At 38.8% G+C, this 19904-nt stretch overlaps 1 protein-coding gene across 3 annotated transcripts in view; it reads right to left on the reverse strand.

Annotated features, from left to right (window-relative positions):
* zmiz1a (zinc finger, MIZ-type containing 1a) overlaps nucleotides 1–19904 on the reverse strand; it is a 143388-nt gene that overhangs the window by 16302 nt on the left and 107182 nt on the right. The window contains exons 5-6 of one of the 3 annotated variants that reach the window (XM_077236786.1): nucleotides 17777–17890; nucleotides 13314–13419 (exon numbers count right to left, since the gene is read on the reverse strand). In XM_077236786.1, the coding sequence (XP_077092901.1) occupies nucleotides 13314–13419; nucleotides 17777–17890 (220 nt within the window). Of the gene's footprint in view, nucleotides 1–4772; nucleotides 5144–5337; nucleotides 5448–13313; nucleotides 13420–17776; nucleotides 17891–19904 lie in introns of those variants that run through there. The other 2 variants (XM_077236787.1, XM_077236788.1) reach the window with 2 other exon arrangements.

Genomic DNA, 19904 nt, shown 5'->3' on the forward strand with positions numbered 1-19904 from the left:
TAAGTGACTGATTTGGGCATTCTACATAGGCAGCACATCCATACAAATAGCACTCTGCACAAAGTCTTCTTGTTTTGCGTTAGCATGTTGCTAAGCTAAAATCTAATGTGCAAAAACATTTAATGATCATCTTTTACATTAAGGATGCATACTTGCATACTTTTGGCAAAATAGGGCATCTTAGAAGGCAGAATAAGATACTTTAAATGATGCTTTAAACCCATTATGCTCCAAAATACTAGATAGGCAGCTCAATAGGACATTGAACTGAGCTAATGTTTGGTGAAGTTAAATATCGGATATCCTGCCAAAGGCCAAACCTCACTAAAAGAATTACACAATCTATGTCTTGCCCACTTCTTATTCACAGAATGCGTTGGCTATTTAACTAGTCCAGCTTTGGAAAGTGGGAAGATTTCAAACCCAATGAGTAGGTCTAGAAAGTAAATGCGGCTGGAATACATCACACAAGCCATATTTTCAAACGTCCTCAAGATACATTTTCTTTCTCCCTCTCCCTCAATCTGTGGGAGTATCAGACTGATGCCACAGTGAAGTGGCAGACATGCCGTGTGACCTTCCTGGACCACTCAGTGAAAATAAGCAACCCTGCCTTCCACATGACAATACAGTGTCTGCCCTTCATCATCACCTCACTGAGACCATCATATCACCTTACCTGACCTATAAAAGCAATAAAAACAGAAACCCAACAGCAAATACTGTCCAATGGAGAACACTATAGAGAAAGTTAAATAGATATTTTTACTGATAAATAGAATGACAAACTATGCAATTAACTGCATAATTATTGCAGTTATGCAATATTTTAGTCTTGTATGCACCAATGATTATGAATTGTATAGCTTAAGTCATATAAAACCAGTTCATTTAAAAAAATACTGGGTCCCTCAGCCAAATTTGTACAAATTCCTCCTCAATTTATCCATCCTAAATACTTCAATCTGCAAATGCAGGTCTTTCCCCCAGTGAGTGTAAGCAGCTTAAAGGAGAACTTCCCAACAGTCTTCATAGAGAGATTTGTGTAATACCGCCACACACAAGCCAGAAAAATGCACACTTGTTATGGGTACACAAGAAGAGACAAGAAAAATGCAAGGTGTATAACAAGGAAGCTGGATGCCAGAGCCAAAATTCTTAAAGCCAATTCATTATTTTAAGAGTTTAACCTTTTTTAATTGACTATTTTAGCCACATCTACACTTTACTTCCTAATTTAGACAGAATTCCACCATCCGAAAGAACAACCATCATTTACAAAGTTCTACACATTCCTTGCTAATTACATGTTTGGCTTATTTGCTTATGCTTCCAGCTATCAATAAGAGCATAGTACTGTCAGCTCTGCTAAATGCGCTTTACCATGTATACAAAAAATCAATTCAACAAAATTCCAACATTTCCCACCAGTGCCAAAAAAAAAAAAAAAAAAATTAGAAAAATGCCAGCGGATCCTGTCTGGGCCTGCTAAGAGGGACGTTCTAACAGTAAAAATGCACTGCTGATGTGATTGTGGCTTGGTGAGGTCTATTAAACAGCCTTCCCTTAGTTCTCAATGGCCGGCAGTACAGCAGACATGTGCTCAAGCAGCCACTACTATTAACTAATGACACAGGGCAGGTCCTAACGTATGAGAGGCTCACATGTTAATTAAGGCCAGAGTGTGTGCAGTCTACACACACACACACACACACACACACACACACACACACACACACACACACACACACACATACACAAGTAGGACTTATTAACCCCTAACTGAGGCTAACAGGCCACAAAGTGACCACCGCTCACACCGTATGACGTAACCACTCTGAACTCTCTCCAGCACAACACACGCAAACACACACACAGATTTACACAACCACAAAAGAGCTGCTCAAACAGATGAAACTGATATTTCTCATTTGAATACATAAATAAACGATCACATGTCGGTGTCTGTTTCTGTCAGTGACAGGTGTAATGCGCTTCCTACAGTGCAGTAACATCCGCACAATGCGTGCTTGCTGACTTTCTGTTGTGTGTTTGAGAGAATTGAAACAGCTTGATGCTCTTTTGAATTGGAAAGGATTTTGAAGCACACGGCTCAGTGCATTGTCGCTACAGATTTGGCTAAAATGGAAATGAATGACTGCGATGAAACGGGGAAGAGCTGACAGAAAGAACGGCACACGACACAGGGCAGCCCTAGAAGTGAGTGACATATGGATGAAAGCTGTGTTTTGAACATAAAATACCACAAAATGGGACGTCATTCCTGTTCAATGAGCTGCACAGTCTGGAAAAAAAGCTGGAAACCTGAGCTGGAATCCTACAGTGCCTGCGCAATACATGACGGGATAAAATCCCGGGATAATCTGAGATGACAGTGCAGCCCATGCGTCTGTGAAACAGGTATGGATGCTCAGTCAGAAGCCGATGACCCCCCACATACACACACACCCCGCAACAAAGGAAGCACATCAAAAGCGTCTGCGTCACTGTGATTCATCTCCTGTGACTGCGTACAAATGAGTAAAAAAAGAAAACAGAATGAATGCCCAGGGTGACGGTGAAAAGAGAGAGAGAGAGAAAGACAGAGAGAGCTCTCCACTAGATGTGTTTAACAAGCCAAACAATGCTAGATCACAGAAGAGTACCTGTGTCACTCTGACATCTCCTGCAGGTGGTGGTTTCTGTAGGGTTCAAATTCAACATTTTACTCAAGGGGCAAAGCAATATTAAGACAAGATAGTATTAGTAAGCAGAGTTGACATCATCAATGGGTGAGCTGATGTCCTGGTTGAATTGATGGGACTTAACAGGACACTGGTTTTGTTTTGGTCTGCTGTGCGATATACTGACTTCAAATCTTAGAGGAAGAAATTATCTAAAATCTATGCATTCGCTGAAATATTCCAGGTGCTTGCACATTTGTCAGAAATTTCAAGCTGAGCAACTCAAAAAGAATTTTATACGCATTTTGGTCCATCACAATAATATCATCATTAATAAAATTATCACGCTAATACATTTTTAAAGTATTAACCAACCGTATTTGATTATATTGAATTTGATTTTAAAACCCTAACATGACATTCCAACATGTACAAATCTTAATTTGTTAAAAATACACCACAGAATATCTGACACATCATTTTAATTACAGCTATTATAATAATATGCATAAATCTTGACGATGCTTCATATGACTAACACACTTGTCACTGTATGAGGAAACATCTAAATATCAAATTAGTCATACCAACAAGCATTTCGCTACTCAACTGTCTACATTTTTTCCAATAGGCTCTGACTACCCTATATTACTAATGGAAATGTTCTGTTGTACTTTAAAACATGTCCTTGTGACAAGACAATTCAGGTGCAGATGGTTAAAACTGTTGTTGTGATGATTTAGATGATGACAATCCTATGTGCAGCAATCTTAGCTGTTAGTTTATATCCTTATTCACTTTCTTTCTTTTTTTACATAAAACTTACAAATAGAACCATTTAAAATAACTTTTTCATTTAAATATATTTTCAAATGTAATTTCTTCCTGTGATGGCAAAGCTGAATTTTCAGCATCATTACTCCAGTCTTTAGTGTCACGTGATCTTTCAGAGATAATTCTAATAGGCTGATTTGGTGCTCAAGAATCTTATCAATGGTGAAAACAGTTGTCTGCTTAATATTATTGTGGAAATATCATACTTTCCCAGGTTTCTTTGATGAAATGAAAGTTTTTTGAAATAGCAATCTTGTCTTCACTGGTACTTTTACACAATTGAATGCCTTTTTGCTATTTACACTTGACCCATTAATAAAACACTTAGTATTCTACAGTATATATCTATTTAATACATTTTAACTTGTATTTTCATTTGTAGCCTATCCCAAAACATTAGCACAACATCTGCATGTTTAAATAAAGCCATTCCACCAAACAAAAACGACACATGGGCAAAGAGCACCGAGCTATTAAAAGCTCCTCACCAGTGAGGAGGAAGTTTCACACATGAACAGCAGGATCCTCATTACAGCAAACTACTGTTTATTTCCCCATCAGCATGCACTCAGAGGCCGAGAGCTTTAACAAAACTTCACAGGAACCTGTAGACTTTGCTCCAGCAGTATATTATCCTTATGACGCTTTAACTGCCACCCTGTAGCAGTTACAAGAAACAACTACTTACTATAAATATCTAGGGATTGTGCCTAGACGCAGACAGTGCTCTAGAAACCCAAGAGATGAAGCCAGCTTTCTAAATATACAAACAGCAGGGGCATAGCAAGCACACATCCCACGTTCCCACGAAATTCCCCAGAAATTTCCACGTTCCTTCCCCTTTCTAATCGACCCCGACAGGCCATAGAACAAAACCTTGAATGCAATGCAAAAGACTTTTCTCCCATCTGATGATTTACAACCTGCACTCGTAACCTACAGTAACCGGTGAAGAGCAAGAGCTGCTCCATGTAACTGGCTGGAGCCAAGCTGTCGCCAGGCTCACATTAAAATGCCGAAGGACTGACAAAAACACTGCCTCAAGTAGGTCAGCTCTCCTCCTGGAGATAATCAAGCCCACTCTGACCCTCTATGTGTGAGAATTATATAGGAGAGAGGGAACTAGGTCAAACGCAGTCAGTTGTTACGACTCGATCATGAGCAGGACTCTTTACGAGTTAGTTCCTGCGCATACATACAGTACACACCTGCCTTCAACTCATCCGCATGCACTCCGCTCGTCACGTGACTTACCAATGGTCGGGATCGGGCTCTCATCGCAGTCTTCTCATTGCACAGAAAAAATGGGATTTTACCAGCAGGCAAAGGCGAACCCGTGAGAAATCTACGAGCTTTCTGTCTATCTCGGTCTCATTGTCTGGGGCTCTCTCTCTGTTTCCCTCTATTCGCCTGTCCAGCGACTCCACAATGCACATCAATTATTCAGCGGCGGTCTCTGGGTTTCCAGTGCAAAGCCAATCACAGATGGAGTTCTGTGCTAATGGGCTCCTGCTATACCTGGCTCCTCTGCTCCAAGACGTAGCCCACGGGGAATCAGGTTAAGCTCTTCAAAAACTTCAGACATACACACACACACACACTCACACAATGACAGCCTGTAAACTGCCTGCAGTGCAAAACCACAAAATGAACAGGAAGCACCGTTGTGTTTCAAAAGGGTTAAAAAAAAGAAGCGAGATAGAGAGAGAGAGAGAGAGAGAGAGAGAGAGAGAGAGAGAGGGGGGGAGAGAGAGGGATGTGTGGGGGAGGAAAAAAAGAAGGGAGACAGAGGAAGAAAAAGCAGCAAATGTCCTCTCACCTCAGATTTATTGTGTTGTAAGTGACGTCCACATGCCTAAAACCCTCGCTCATTTGGAACTGATGGAAGCCACACACACACACACACACTCACACACACCCACGCAATACGAACGCCACTTTGCCAGAGGGCGGAAGGGGGGGGGAGCATGAGCGGCTCACATTTCAAACTTGCAAAGAGGGGGGTGGAGCCTATCACAGCAGATGGGCTGTATCTTGGCCCGTGACCAAATCATCCAGAGAAAGACTGAGAACAAACAACATGCTCGGATCAATTCAGTTAAAGCTGTGTTCGCGGCCCCACGATTACTGCTATCAAAGCGGGTGAATCCCGTCCATTGGAGAGCTAATCACATGACATCAATGTATAAATCCATAAGACCGTACACACTAATTAAGCCCGGGGCTGGTGGGCGGCCCTCTTGAGTGTCATGTGAGGGTGAAATTAATGGAAACTGTTAGCTTTTAACGTTAAGTGCCTAACTTGACACTTGCTAACACTGTTAATTACACACATCTAAAAGTGTTGAATATCAGAAAGAGATCCAGCACTTCCCCAGGCTGTCAATAGTGTGCGTCCATTAATGAATTAATACATAGCTATTCTTCAGTTCTTGAATTAGTGTCACCTAATCTGCTAATAAAAATGCTGTATCAACTGCAAGATTTTTCTTGACGCTGCAAAAAAAAGCACTGTAATAAATTCCACTGACATCAAATTAGCAATAATTCATTAAAAGCTCCAACATACTAAAGACTTACAATTTAGCACGAAGCATCAAGACCTCAGCGCGCACTCAGTCTCCGCGGCCGGCATTGAAGTGTGACAGATACCTTTAATATCAAGCTACAAGGGGATGAAATAACTCAGAGAAAATGAGAGATGTCAAGGCTACGGGCTACATGAAAAAGGAGGTGAAGAGCTAAAGCTGGCTCAAACAGGAACTCAAGCTTCCTTTAACTTTTACTGCAAAGCAGTGAGTCATAACCATCCACCAACACAAACATATCACTCCAGCAATTCTCTCTAGCTGTGAACTTAAGTACTTTACAAATGAGCAATCTTATGATACATTTTTAATATAAAAATCCACTATAATACAGCATTATCCCTGCAGATAATGAGCTACAATGAAAGAAAATCTGATTGTTTCTGTAAGAACCAAAAATCTAGCATATCTGGAGCATCCAATCCAAGTAACTGAACTGTTGCTGAGTGATTAAATAAGAAGGAAAGAAAATAATATATTGAAAAATGTATTTAAGCAGAATCCAAAATTAACTTTGTCTCACAATGGTAGATTTTTTTCACTGATCATAAATATTTCTTAACTGCCAAAAAAACCTCATAATATTCAACCATATATATATACACATATATATTGTATAAAGTAAAAGTAATATTTTTTTAAACAATGTTTTGGAGTTTGTTGTTACCATTTTAATGTTTTTTTAATGTTTTTTTTTACTATATAGTGTTTTTAAAATTTTCAATGTTACCATTCAATTGACAAATGACTATTTTACTTACATAGCCAAAGCCAACATTCATTCACATTTGTTGCTGCCGATTGTTAATTCTAGACCTTGAATAAAATCGCACATATAAAGGCAACTGTGACCCACTAAAGATGTATCCTTTTGATGTTACAAACTCAAAGACACAGTGAATGTCTGAAGTATAAAGTGAGAACTGTATGCAGACAGAGGTAGGCAGGGTTTGCGGTATAGCCAACCAACGGGGAGGTCCCGGGCTTGAGTTTCTTGTGTATTTGCGCTCGTGTCTTCTCTGTAAACCATGTGTGTACATGACATGTGAATTACGGCTGGGTGCTGGAAAGCGATCAGTCACCCTCGACATGTCGGATTGGTTGCTCTCCTGACATGCCTTCCAGCTGGGCTGATTTACAAGCTGCTGACAGACTTCCTATGTAGAGTAGGAACATTCCTCACCATTGCATTGAGAGATTCGTTTCACCTCACAGTGGCCAATATAATATTTTTACCAATCCGCTACTCAGAGAAGAGACATGTGTCAGCTTAACTTTGATATATAGCTGCATCAAAAAACTATATCTCTAAATAACAAACAATAAAAAAACAATACACAGGGCCAAAAACTGGTCAGGGGGTCCTGTGATGACAAAACTACAATTTTCAGCAGCCATTACTCCAGTCTTTAGAGTCATATTATCCTATCATATTGCCCCAACAAAATTACCCAAATCTCTTTGATTATGTGCTGTCATTTGCGAGACACATTGAATATGGTGTAAGGTCTCTTACTAAAATGTGATTAAAAATCACTCAATAAGATTGTCAAGTGCATAAACTTGCCAACTTGCCAACTCATTTTAGTCACAAATCTATGTGACTAAACTTGTATCAATGAAAAAAAAAAACTACAAAAAAAAACTGGTAGCCCGTGTAGCCTCTGTGAGTGGCCCGCTTAGCACATTAAATAAATAGCCCTAACTTGCCAATAGCGATCCACTGTAAATCAGGGCTCCAGACTTCGACTAAATGGTATCATTTTGCAACCTTTTTTCGTGCCGTTGCGACAAAAAATTTGCAGTTGCCCCAACAAAATTACCCAAATCTCTTTGATTATGCGCTGTCATTTGCGAGACACTTTGAATATGGTGTAAGGTCTCTTACTAAAATGTGATTAAAAATCACTCAATAAGATTGTCAAGTGCATAAACTTGCCAACTTGCCAACTCATTTTAGTCACAAATCTATGTGACTAAACTTGTATCAATGAAAAAAAAAAACTACAAAAAAAAACTGGTAGCCCGTGTAGCCTCTGTGAGTGGCCCGCTTAGCACATTAAATAAATAGCCCTAACTTGCCAATAGCGATCCACTGTAAATCAGGGCTCCAGACTTCGACTAAATGGTATCATTTTGCAACCTTTTTTCGTGCCGTTGCGACAAAAAATTTGCAGTTGCCCCAACAAAATTACCCAAATCTCTTTGATTATGCGCTGTCATTTGCGAGACACTTTGAATATGGTGTAAGGTCTCTTACTAAAATGTGATTAAAAATCACTCAATAAGATTGTCAAGTGCATAAACTTGCCAACTTGCCAACTCATTTTAGTCACAAATCTATGTGACTAAACTTGTATCAATGAAAAAAAAAAAACTACAAAAAAAACTGGTAGCCCGTGTAGCCTCTGTGAGTGGCCCGCTTAGCACATTAAATAAATAGCCCTAACTTGCCAATAGCGATCCACTGTAAATCAGGGCTCCAGACTTCGACTAAATGGTATCATTTTGCGACCTTTTTTCGTGGCGTTGCGACAAAAAATTTGCAGTTGCCCCAACAAAATTACCCAAATCTCTTTGATTATGCGCTGTCATTTGTGTCATTTGCGAGACACATTGCTCCAAGAACAAACCAGTTAGAAGACATTTCACTCCACAACTTATGAATTAACTGTAGTAAAACAAACTTTTTTGCCAGAAATGTGCATGTATATACTCATATTAAATGCTGTTATATTAATATAGTCCCGTATAAATGCATTAAATGTCTTGGAGTAAAGCAGTAATGTGTTTGTTTAGAAGTTGTTGTTTTTGCATTTATTTATTTATTTTGCATTTATATTTATACTAAATGTTTGGGCTACTTTTTTGATAACACACACAATAGGTTTATAGATAATCTACAATTTTTTCATTACTGTGGTAGTGAATAGTCATGCATTGTTACCTGGGTTAACACGATCTACAAATGTATGATACTATGGAAGAACAATAGTCAATTTTAATGAGCAAATAAAAAACAGAATTAAGGGCTGTCCATTCACAACTCCGTTGCACTGTCAGAATATTTAGGTTTATACACTTTTTACAGATGTAGTTAATTTAAACAAATCTACATTTGCATCCCGACTTTTTTGTTTTACTGTACATTTCCATGATGAGACAAAATCAAACACTTCTTGTTGCCATTGTGGTGGTAAATGACTTGTGGCAGTTAAATAATGTGATTTTCAGAGAGAAAATTATAAATGTACATATTTCAATAGACCCCTGGTTTGGAGCCTGTAAGCCTTTTCAATGTTTTTTTAAAGTCTCTTATGCTCACCAAGGCTGCATTGATTTGATCAAAAGTACAGAAAAATTGGTAATATTGTGAAAACGGATTACATTTTAAAATAACTGATGATTTTAAAATGTAATTTATTCCTGTGATGACAAAACTACAATTTTCAGCAGCCATTACTCCAGTCTTTAGAGTTATATTATCCTATCATATTAATATGCTGATTTGATTCTAAAGAGACATTTCTTATTATTATCATGAATATTGAAAACAGTTGTGCTGCACAATATTTTTGTGGAAAGAGTTATACTTTTTTCTGGATTCTGATGAATAGAAAGTTTAAAAGAACAGCAAATATATTATATATACAGTATTTTCGCCTTGTTATAAGTGATGCAAACTATTAAATTTTTCCTCTGCACTTCGTGCCAAATCTGCTCAATAACATAATTTAAAACACTTAAATTAAGACACACCTTGCAATTATCTTGTCGCAACATCTCACTCTGAACAATGGCACACTATCTCTGCTTCCGTGTTCAGGCACAACGTGATGAGAAGTTGACTTTTTTTTCAGGAAAGTGTTTAAATAATAGCAGACTTTCTGAATAGGGGTATGCGAGTCAGAAACATGTCCTAATAGACTAACACATTAGCTGTCAGTCTCTCAGCTAACCTGTTCTCGATTAAATATCAGCATGACACATATAAAAGGAAGAACTAGATTTTGATCTAAGCGAGGAGACTGTTGTGACTGACAGCACCGTTGAAATACTATCAAAAGCAATTGTGATGCTATGTATAATTAACATATGCTCAATAAAAGCGTCTCAGACAAGGTATTTAACGTTTCTTGGTACAGACACAACTGTGTGCTGTAAAGAGGGAGATTTTAGACTAAATTATCTTATTGGACTGGCAGTGGGGTGCCAAACAAAGCCTGGTTAAAAAGTCTGTCAGTAGCATGTAAGCAGAGAAGATCAGACTAAATAAGAGCGCACACACAAAAACAGAAGCAAACACACTATGGACAGATAATTCTCATAATAACAGATTAATACGGCCAGATAATCCCCCTGAAAGAGAGGTCAGGTCAGCACTCACAAACCAGCACGCACTGACAGACTACACCTCATTCACACACAAGCACCACATCTCTGACACATTCCTGAAGATCAGATGGTGATACTGACAAACATGCTTTTATCACTTTGCACTGATTATATCTGTCATTTGTCAGTGCATCATTTGCTATCATTTCTCAATTAGTATGTTATTATTGTGTTCCAGTATAAATACATTAAGAGTAAACGTCTTTACGACAAGATAAATTTACTTTACTACAAAACTGTGAGGTTCAATGAGGTTTACACTTCAAACTAGAAACAAATTTTCAATGGTGTAGTAATAATAATACATAATAATATAAACAATTATATAAAATATGTAACAGTATAATATATATTTATATTATACTATAATTACACTATTATCCTATATATAATAGTATATTATAATTTCTTACATGTACAATTATTCAATTGTTTAATAATTTTTTCCTACCCCATGATTAAATAAATATATTTTATTTTATTAATTTACAATTTATATACCATTATATTTTGTAACTATTTTTTACATATTTAATTAATATTTATTAACATAAATATTCATAATTATTAGAATGTAATTCAAAATATATTATACGTTTCTTATTTTACACAATTTAGCTTTTCAAGTAAATTCATATTTTTACTGGAAAGCAAGACCAATATGCAGATTAAGATTTGTTTTGATGTGACTATAAATGCTGTTCTCATTACCTTTGTCAAAAAAAAAAAGAAAAAATACACTCCAAGCATCTAATGAGGTTCAAGTGTGTTTGATTTGCCAAAATCACATATATCAAAAAACAAAGGAATCCAATTTCATTTTAAAGCACTATAACTGTTTAAATGTAACATTAAAAAGAACTCAAAGCATATATATATATATGAATTACATTTATCTTACAAGACATCTTCTGGCATTTATACATTTCAGCTACTTAGTTCTTTTACGAGAGGCAAATAAAAGTGTAATTCTGAGTGCAAGTGGATGACTTTTGGCCATCCTCACAGGCAAGTGTCAGCTGCATTGTATATCACAGAGACAGCGAAACATGACGGATTCATCTTGCAGCCGGTGACTGCCTCTCCACGGCCGCCTGATCTGCATTGATCGTGTAATGTGGGAGTGTCTCGCTTCTCTCAGGCTCTGAGCGCGCCAGACACACTGAACTCCGGTGTGTGGTGTCGGGTGGCCGACCCTCTGTCGCCATCCTGCCTGTCACTGGGTTTTCGCTGGGGCTGCACTTTCTCGACAAATCCCTGACCCGACGTGCATATCTCTTCTCTCTCTTTTTCCCCTTCGCTCTTTCTGTGTGTGTTTTGCGTAAAGGATGTAGAGCGATAAAGAGAGAAAGGGTATGTGGCATCAAGGAGGACAGAAAACGAGAGGGACGGAGAGTGGGTTTATGATTCTGAGCTCTGCCACTGTCGTCTGGGTGTCTGGGGCGGTAGACGCCCTTATGATAGAGGTAAGATGGATGCCCCCATGATGCACTGAGAGGAAGTCTGAGTCATATCTGCTTCCAGCCATTTCTTTATCACCAGCTGCTCTGAATGCAACTACACAATCTCTGCATGGATTGAAGTATCTGAGATATCACTGTAAATTACATTTCAGCCATCACACAACCTTCTTATGCCAGATGAGTGTATTAACAGCAATACTGACACAATCACAGCTGTTCACTGCAAAAAAACATTTCTTAATCAGCATTTTTGTCTTGTTTTTCAAGTACAAATGTCCAAACATTATTAAGGCAAGATCAATTATTGGTAACCTGAGAGTATATAAGTTAAAGATTAAAAGAAATAAATATAAATTAATAATATAATAAAAAATGAAATAATAATAAACAATAAAATGCAGTTAAAACAAGTTTTCCAGCATGTTGTTATTGTTAACTAAACTATTTAAAGTATTCATTTTTGTTAATTGAAACAAAACAAAAATAAAATAATATATTAGATTAAAAAACTTAAAATAGATTAAAAAACTAAATAGAAATTCACATAAAATTACTAAAACTTAAAATACAATTTAAATGAAAACCAAAAATATAAGAATAAAAGCCAATTCAAAATGTTAATAAATAATGTAATCGTAAAAAAAAAAATAAGGAACAAATAAGACAAAAATATTGATTAATAAAATTATTGTGCAGTTATCTAAAAGAAGAAATAGGAAAAACAAACATCCAGAAACATTTGTTTTTGAAGGCCCAAAGTGTCCTACAGTAACCATGGTTCAAATGGACCGTTTGTCTTCATTCTGAACAGCGAGCAGTGTCAGGCCTTTCTCAAATAAAGTACACTCACACACCTCAACCTCAGCATTTGCCGACCATCTATCTCTGTTTGGCTGATGCCCGTCCGCAATTCACTTTGACAAATGTACAAGAACAGGACACTCAGCTTTGGCTGAGAAGGTCAGGATTTCAAACAGAGCTGATTACAAAGCGCTGCTGCTCTGCTGATGGATGATTGTTGGAAAGTGAACTCTGGCAGTTTATCCGTGAATTATTCGGGGGCGGTTCTGGCATGCGGAGAGCTCAACGTGTAAAATCGTCAGGAAAAGACAACCTCTGGAAGTTAAATCGCCTCATGACGCCTTGAGGAGATGGGTGAGTGTTGGACAAAGGAAAGTGAAAGGATGCTAATGCATGGCCGTGCGCTGTGATTGCATAATGCCGCAATTAAAAGATTTCCTGTCACATCGCTAAATGAAGAATGTGGATTCGTTACAGGCAGAGTGTCTCAGGGTTTTATTAGCAATGATGAGTGAGAAGAAACGATGCATGAGAGAAGAGGGTCTCACCTGCTGACTTTGGAGTGAACTTGTCGCGGTTTGCCGCACACACAGCCAGGAGCCGATAGCCGAGGTCCAAGTCGAAACCCTGCTGCGCTGCAACGCGGCTCACGACCTGTGAAAAGAGACCACATGAGCGTTAAAAACGGGTCTTTGAGAACTCATGCGGGTTCATCTGCATGTGTGCGCCCATTATTTGCATTCACAAGAGAGGTGCAAACACATAGTTCTCCGCTTAAAGTCTGAAGGAAAATCAAGCTGAAATGTTCTAAACACACTCTTTAGCATTAAGGCTATTGAATTTGTCAATAGTCGACATGAGCTATGTGCAATTAAGCTTCCTTGAAATTCTACCCCAGACTCCCATGAGAGACACGAGAACCAGCGGTATGCTCGCATCACCCAGCTACCACCCCCTACTTCCATGTACACCAAATATCTCTCCAAAAACTACTCATAAAAGAGCAATTTCCCTTTTTTAGTGCAATCATATCAAATATTTATATATGTGCATGAATAATGTATTCAAAGATAAAACAACCACCTCCACTGATGCAGACTAGTGTTAAGACTGTGTTGATATTTGCAGGGCACGATTGATGAGCTTTCCCCAGAGATCTGTGCGACTGGTGCGCAGACGTCTCTGTTTGTTCTCTGAATACCCTGATCCGCAGAGACCACAGCCCACACTTGGCCCCTTGAACTCGCAACTCCAGCTTCTTTCAAAGATTCTCGTGATCTTTCGCGGAACAATTCAAAAGCGTGTAAATAAAACTCTAAAGCCACATGTAAGATAGAGCTGGTAGGTGACAACGTTACCACACAGAATACAAAACCGAGGCTTTAACTGTGGACTCTCTTAAAGGGACTGTTCACCCAAAAATTAGCATTCTGTAATTTACTCACCCCTCACATTGTACCAAACCTGCAAGACTGACTTTCTACGAACACAAAAAGAGAGTTGGCCAGAATGTCCAACCTACTCTATCCCATACAATGAATGTGAATGGTGACCAGGTTGCCATCAAGCTTTAGAAATGACAAATATCCACCAAAAAATTAGTCCACATGGTGACTGTTTATTCCAAGTCTTCTCAAATAATACATTATTTTTATAGTGTATTAGGACTATTCTAAGGGCCCTGGTCAGACAGAGTGGAATTAAAATTATTATTCACTACCATTTCGGTACTGCCTAAGTTGAACACTAACGCCCTAAATACCTAATAACCATAATAACCTCCATCGCCATGGTGAAAGCTAGTTGGGAGTAAAATCATGAATAATGGCAAAAACAAACAAATTAAAGTGCCATGAATATGATTTTTTTATTTGGAGCGTTACTGCCCCAGTCACCATTTACTTTCCTGTAAAAAAAATTACAGTGTGAACATTCTGCCATAAATCTCATTTTTATGGTTTGGAGCAACACAAGGGAAAGTAAATAGGTAAATTATGTTTGGTAAAATATTTCTTTAAAATGATACAGCAGAGACACACTTCAGACTGACAATGGGTTAAACAAAACTGGTTACACTGGTTAATGTGCCTCTTTTAAGTTAAGTTATGGATTTAAATATTGCTCTGTATAACATTCAATTTGAAGAATTTCACTTTGTCTCCTGTCAATCTCTATTATTCTATCCATCAAGAATGACACAACCAATATAGAATGAGAGGCATTCAACCTTTTGTAATATCTGCTGTAAAATCTGAATGAGGCAGCACATAATCTTTAATGACTCATGTATCACAGTGCTGCAGCTGTGCGCTGCATTTATCCACTTACTAACCTTCTCAATTCTTAACATTCAGTGCTTGACATGCAATTTATGTTCCACAACGGGTGCAAATGTGACTCTTCTTAATCATAAATTGTCATACATCTGCTTCCAAGGTGGTGCAACAAAAATGACAAATCAAACCTGCGCTGACAGAATTCTATTTGTGATTTAATGGTCATATAATGGCTTAATGGGATTCTAGGACGGCATCTTTGAAACTGAAAACCTAGAGATGTTTTTGTCCTCCAGTTTTTGGGGATTTTTGGACAGGCAGCGGCGCTGCACTCTTGCCAAACTTTAATTTCCTTTCTGCAGCTGCACTTGCCAAACGCAGCAGCCAGGCGTTCTGCCATGAGGGCTGGTATAGATTCCACTGCCGTTTAGAAATACATCCTCTCATAAGCCTTCCACAATCTCTCTTCTCAGAATGCAGGCCTAAAACATTAAGTGATTCAACAGAAAAAAAAAAAATTAGAATCACTGAGCCATGCAAATGTCCTGGGTTACAGTTTTGCTAAAGAGCCGAGTGCACACAAACAGTGACCCGCAATGCAATACACGAAAAAAAAATGGCTGTTTATTTCTTTTCAGAGCGAGCACTGCGCAGATATGCAGGGGTTGACAAGAAAAGACAGTGGAACAGCAGAGATAGTTGTCATCGCTAAAGCTACTGACAGTTTGGAGATGTCATTTATCATTTGGCTGAGTGCTGATATTGTGCAGCTGGGAGACAATGGAAGAAACGCTCCATATGTAGGTCTGCAGAGAGCAGAGAGCTACCTGCTGCCTGAGGGGAAATGTGTAAGACATGTCCACATCTGTCAGCCAACATTCTTATCTCCCCAGTTCTTTCATCTCTCCAGCATCCTCACCTGGGGAGAAGAACTTCTCGGCTGCTCTCTGAGGGACCGCATCACATCAGACAAATTAATTACAATATACAGAGCGCAAAAACATATACTGCACATCCTTTCAGAGTGAGCGAGTGTGGTGTGAAGACGGTGTCTGGGGACACATTGACACACACGTGACTAACTACAGAGAGGGAGGCTGAACCAAACTCAGGCTGTCAGAGCCGTGCAACAGCATGGAGTTCTGGAATACCAGGAGAAAGCTGTCCACTAACATCCTCATTCATTTCAAGGGCAGTAGCCCAGCTGGCGCAAAAAGCCCTGGATGTTTTTGATGCAGCCAGGTTGTTTTGATTGCTAATGCCATGTGATTGATCAAAAAGTGATGTCATGAAAATGCCAAACAAGTGACTGTCCTGAGCTGTGAAATAAAACTGCATGTACACTACCGGTTAAAAGTTGGGAGAAATTCCGATTTCTTTAATGTTTTTGAAAGAAGTCTCTTATGCTCACCAAGGCTGCATTTATTTGATTGAAAATACTGAAAACAGCAATATTGGGGAAATATTATTACAATTTAAAATAATTGTTTTCTATTTTAATGTGTTTTAAAAATGTAATTTATTCCTGTGATGGTAAAGCTGAATTTTCAGCAGCCATTACTCCAGTCTTCAGTGTCACATGATCCTTCAGAAAGCAAACATTTATTATTATTACCAAACTTTTGTCGTTAGTGCACATTCATTCATTAAAATTGAAAAAAAGCTTTAAAAGGGTTCAATCAGTAATTTAATGGAATATTAAATATGGGATATTACATGTCAGGCTTGTATTTAAAGAATAGTAATTACGTTGTTGATTGCAAAAAGTTTTCATTTAGTTACAAAGGCTCTAACCATTAGCTCAAAATTAATCTAGATTTGTGTCCCAAATGACGCACTTTGCACTATGTACTCTATCTCGTCTGGTGTAGTATGAATAGTATCAGTTTATTTTGTCATCCAACATCAGAGTGATTTCTTTTAAGATTAAGATCATGTAAATATAACTAAATTTAAATAATTTTAAGACTCACTGGGGGCCCCTAAAAAATTGCTGTGGCCCCTTAGTGGGACCCGGCCCCCTGGTTGAGAACCAGTGATCTACAGAAGGATATATAACGGCAGCTATTTAAGAAAAAAAAAGAAAAAAACTCAGTAAAGATACCTGATGTAAGTCTAGCTAGATCAAACATATACCGAGAGCCTCCCAGTAAATCATTATCTGAGGAATTCAGATCACAGAGTGGGAGTGGGACTGAAATAAGTCCAGAGAAAATCAATGTAAAATGCCTGTCTACCCGTGAAAAGCACCTGGACTGGAGGCCTGAATCAGACTGAAGGTGCTAAACACTGGCAGTGTGCCATAATCAATGACTGTCATGGAGAATGTGGGACAGGGGACTACTTTTCAACCTACTGTACACGTTCTGCACCACCAAAAAGAATTACATTTGAAAAGATTTGGAAATTTTTTGGAAATCAGCCTACTAGTGGCTTACTTTAAGATGATTGAGATAGTAGAAATTATTTAAACATAAAAAAAATTAGACATCACCTTTAAAACAGCAGTCTCTTTATATATATATATATATATATATATATATATATATATATATATATATATATATATATATATATATATATATATATATAAAAAGCAGAGGTTAAAGGAGGGAAGAAAAGAAACAGAGAGAGATGAGTGGGTGGGCAGAGGGATACGTGAAGTGTGACTGTTGCTTTAACCTTCGTCACTGGTCCCTGACATGAGGACAAGACTTGAGCAGCAGCTGGCTTACCGTCAAGCATCCCATAAGGCTTTGCTCAAAGGGCCGCTGGAAGGCTCGTGGGTCTCCGCACCAGTCCAGCAGCTCTGTGGCCGCCGTCTGGAAATTGGCTGGATTCTGTAAGTGCTGTTTAAAGAGAAGAGATCAAATAGTGCATGGTTAATATACTGAAGTTTTTAAACTATAAAACTTCAATACGACACACATTAGCAATTAAATATCATAATATTTTGTTTACACCGAGAAAACTACACATGTAGGGAGTATCAGTAAGTTCATCCACCTACAAAAATATTTCCACAAAATGATATAAAAAATCCTTTTCTCTTAAATAGAATCCTGATGTCAATCTAAACCTGAACAATAGAAGTACATAGTAACCAAAAGTGACAGGTAAACATTTTCAAAATATCTTATGCTCCACAGAAGAAAAAAATGTTACAGAGACGAGGTGAGTAAATTATGACAGAATTGTCATAAAATTATGAGCTTCCGATTTTTAACATAGCACATATTCAGGGGTGCACATAACTTTTTTGGTCTGGTTCTCAAGGGAACACCTGGAGAAGCTGCGTCATCACTTTCCTCCTGACTGCTCTCCTCACTATCTTCTTTTCTCTCTGTGGCGAGGGGGGCGTGGTTCAGCGAAGTCTGTAGCGCGAGAGCAACGACGGAGCCGAGCGGTGAGTAAGTAGGTCAATTGCAAAATGACGAACACCTGTCTCTGATTGCAGTAATTGGCGTGGGGAGATCGCATAAAAGCTGGCTGCTGCAAGAGAGCGGGAGAGAGAAGGACTGGGGACTCGTGCACGAGACGTGAGCTGGACGCTGAAGAGTGATGTTTGATGTTGGAAAGAGTGATATTGGATATAGTGGAAAGAGTGATATTTTGAACGTGAACCTGATTTATGTTAGAGCGCGCACAGCGCATTTCTTCTTAACTAAATAAAAGTGTACGAGTCCCAGTCACGCCGACCCCTGTCTTCTTCCATCACACCAACACTGAACCTTTACTACACTGGTGCCGAAACCCGGGATGGAAGAAGACAGGGGTCGGCGTGACTGGGACTCGTACACTTTTATTTAGTTAAGAAGAAATGCGCTGTGCGCGCTCTAACATAAATCAGGTTCACGTTCAAAATATCACTCTTTCCACTATATCCAATATCACTCTTTCCAACATCAAACATCACTCTTCAGCGTCCAGCTCACGTCTCGTGCACGAGTCCCCAGTCCTTCTCTCTCCCGCTCTCTTGCAGCAGCCAGCTTTTATGCGATCTCCCCACGCCAATTACTGCAATCAGAGACAGGTGTTCGTCATTTTGCACTTGACCTACTTACTCACCGCTCGGCTCCGTCGTTGCTCTCGCGCTACAGACTTCGCTGAACCACGCCCCCCTCGCCACACTCTCGAACATGGTAGATGATGATGATGGTGTGTTTTTTTATTAACATTAATGACACAGACAACAACCGGAATATTAGGCTGTTGTCACTTTAAGACCACTTTAAAGCCAGTTTCTTTATCAACTGTTCAACTTCTTTCTCAACTTATGACATAACCGGGAGAATACTTGCCAAGATCTGTATTTTGACAATTTTGTGTGTATGTGTTTGTTCAAGCGCAAGTAAACACGAAAGAAAAATCAATTCGGTGTTCGAGCGCAGTCTGAAACGCTGTCTCTCTTTCTCTCTCTGCGTGCGCTCTATAACAGCGAGCGAGTCTCGATTTTTGCCTCTTCTTCCGCGTTTAAAAACGTTTGAATCTGTAAACTGGCAAGACAAAACATGTCCAAATGATAAACTTTCACTTTGGTTAAACTTAGCAGTTAACCCACGAATCACATGTGTGCCGAACCGTGGGGCCTGGTCCGTACGGATCACTGATCAACTGCGATTCGTTGTACCCCTAATAATTAATGAACACACATATCATCATGATTGCCATCTTACCAGAGATGGAGAAAAATCCTACTCTAGTACGTAAACGTCTCTGTCCCCAAAAATGTCAGTACTCAAAAGCGCTTCCCTCCACGTTTTCTGGTTCGCATCATTTATTTTTACCACACATGCGCACCAGTTATGTGTACCCCTGTATATAATTCAGTCAGCCAAGTGCTCCAGCTCCCCCTGCCCTTTG

This window comes from Siphateles boraxobius, unplaced genomic scaffold, assembly GCF_051911475.1.
Source record: "Siphateles boraxobius isolate OS27281-9 unplaced genomic scaffold, OSU_SipBor_1 20, whole genome shotgun sequence".
NCBI lineage: Eukaryota > Metazoa > Chordata > Actinopteri > Cypriniformes > Leuciscidae > Siphateles > Siphateles boraxobius.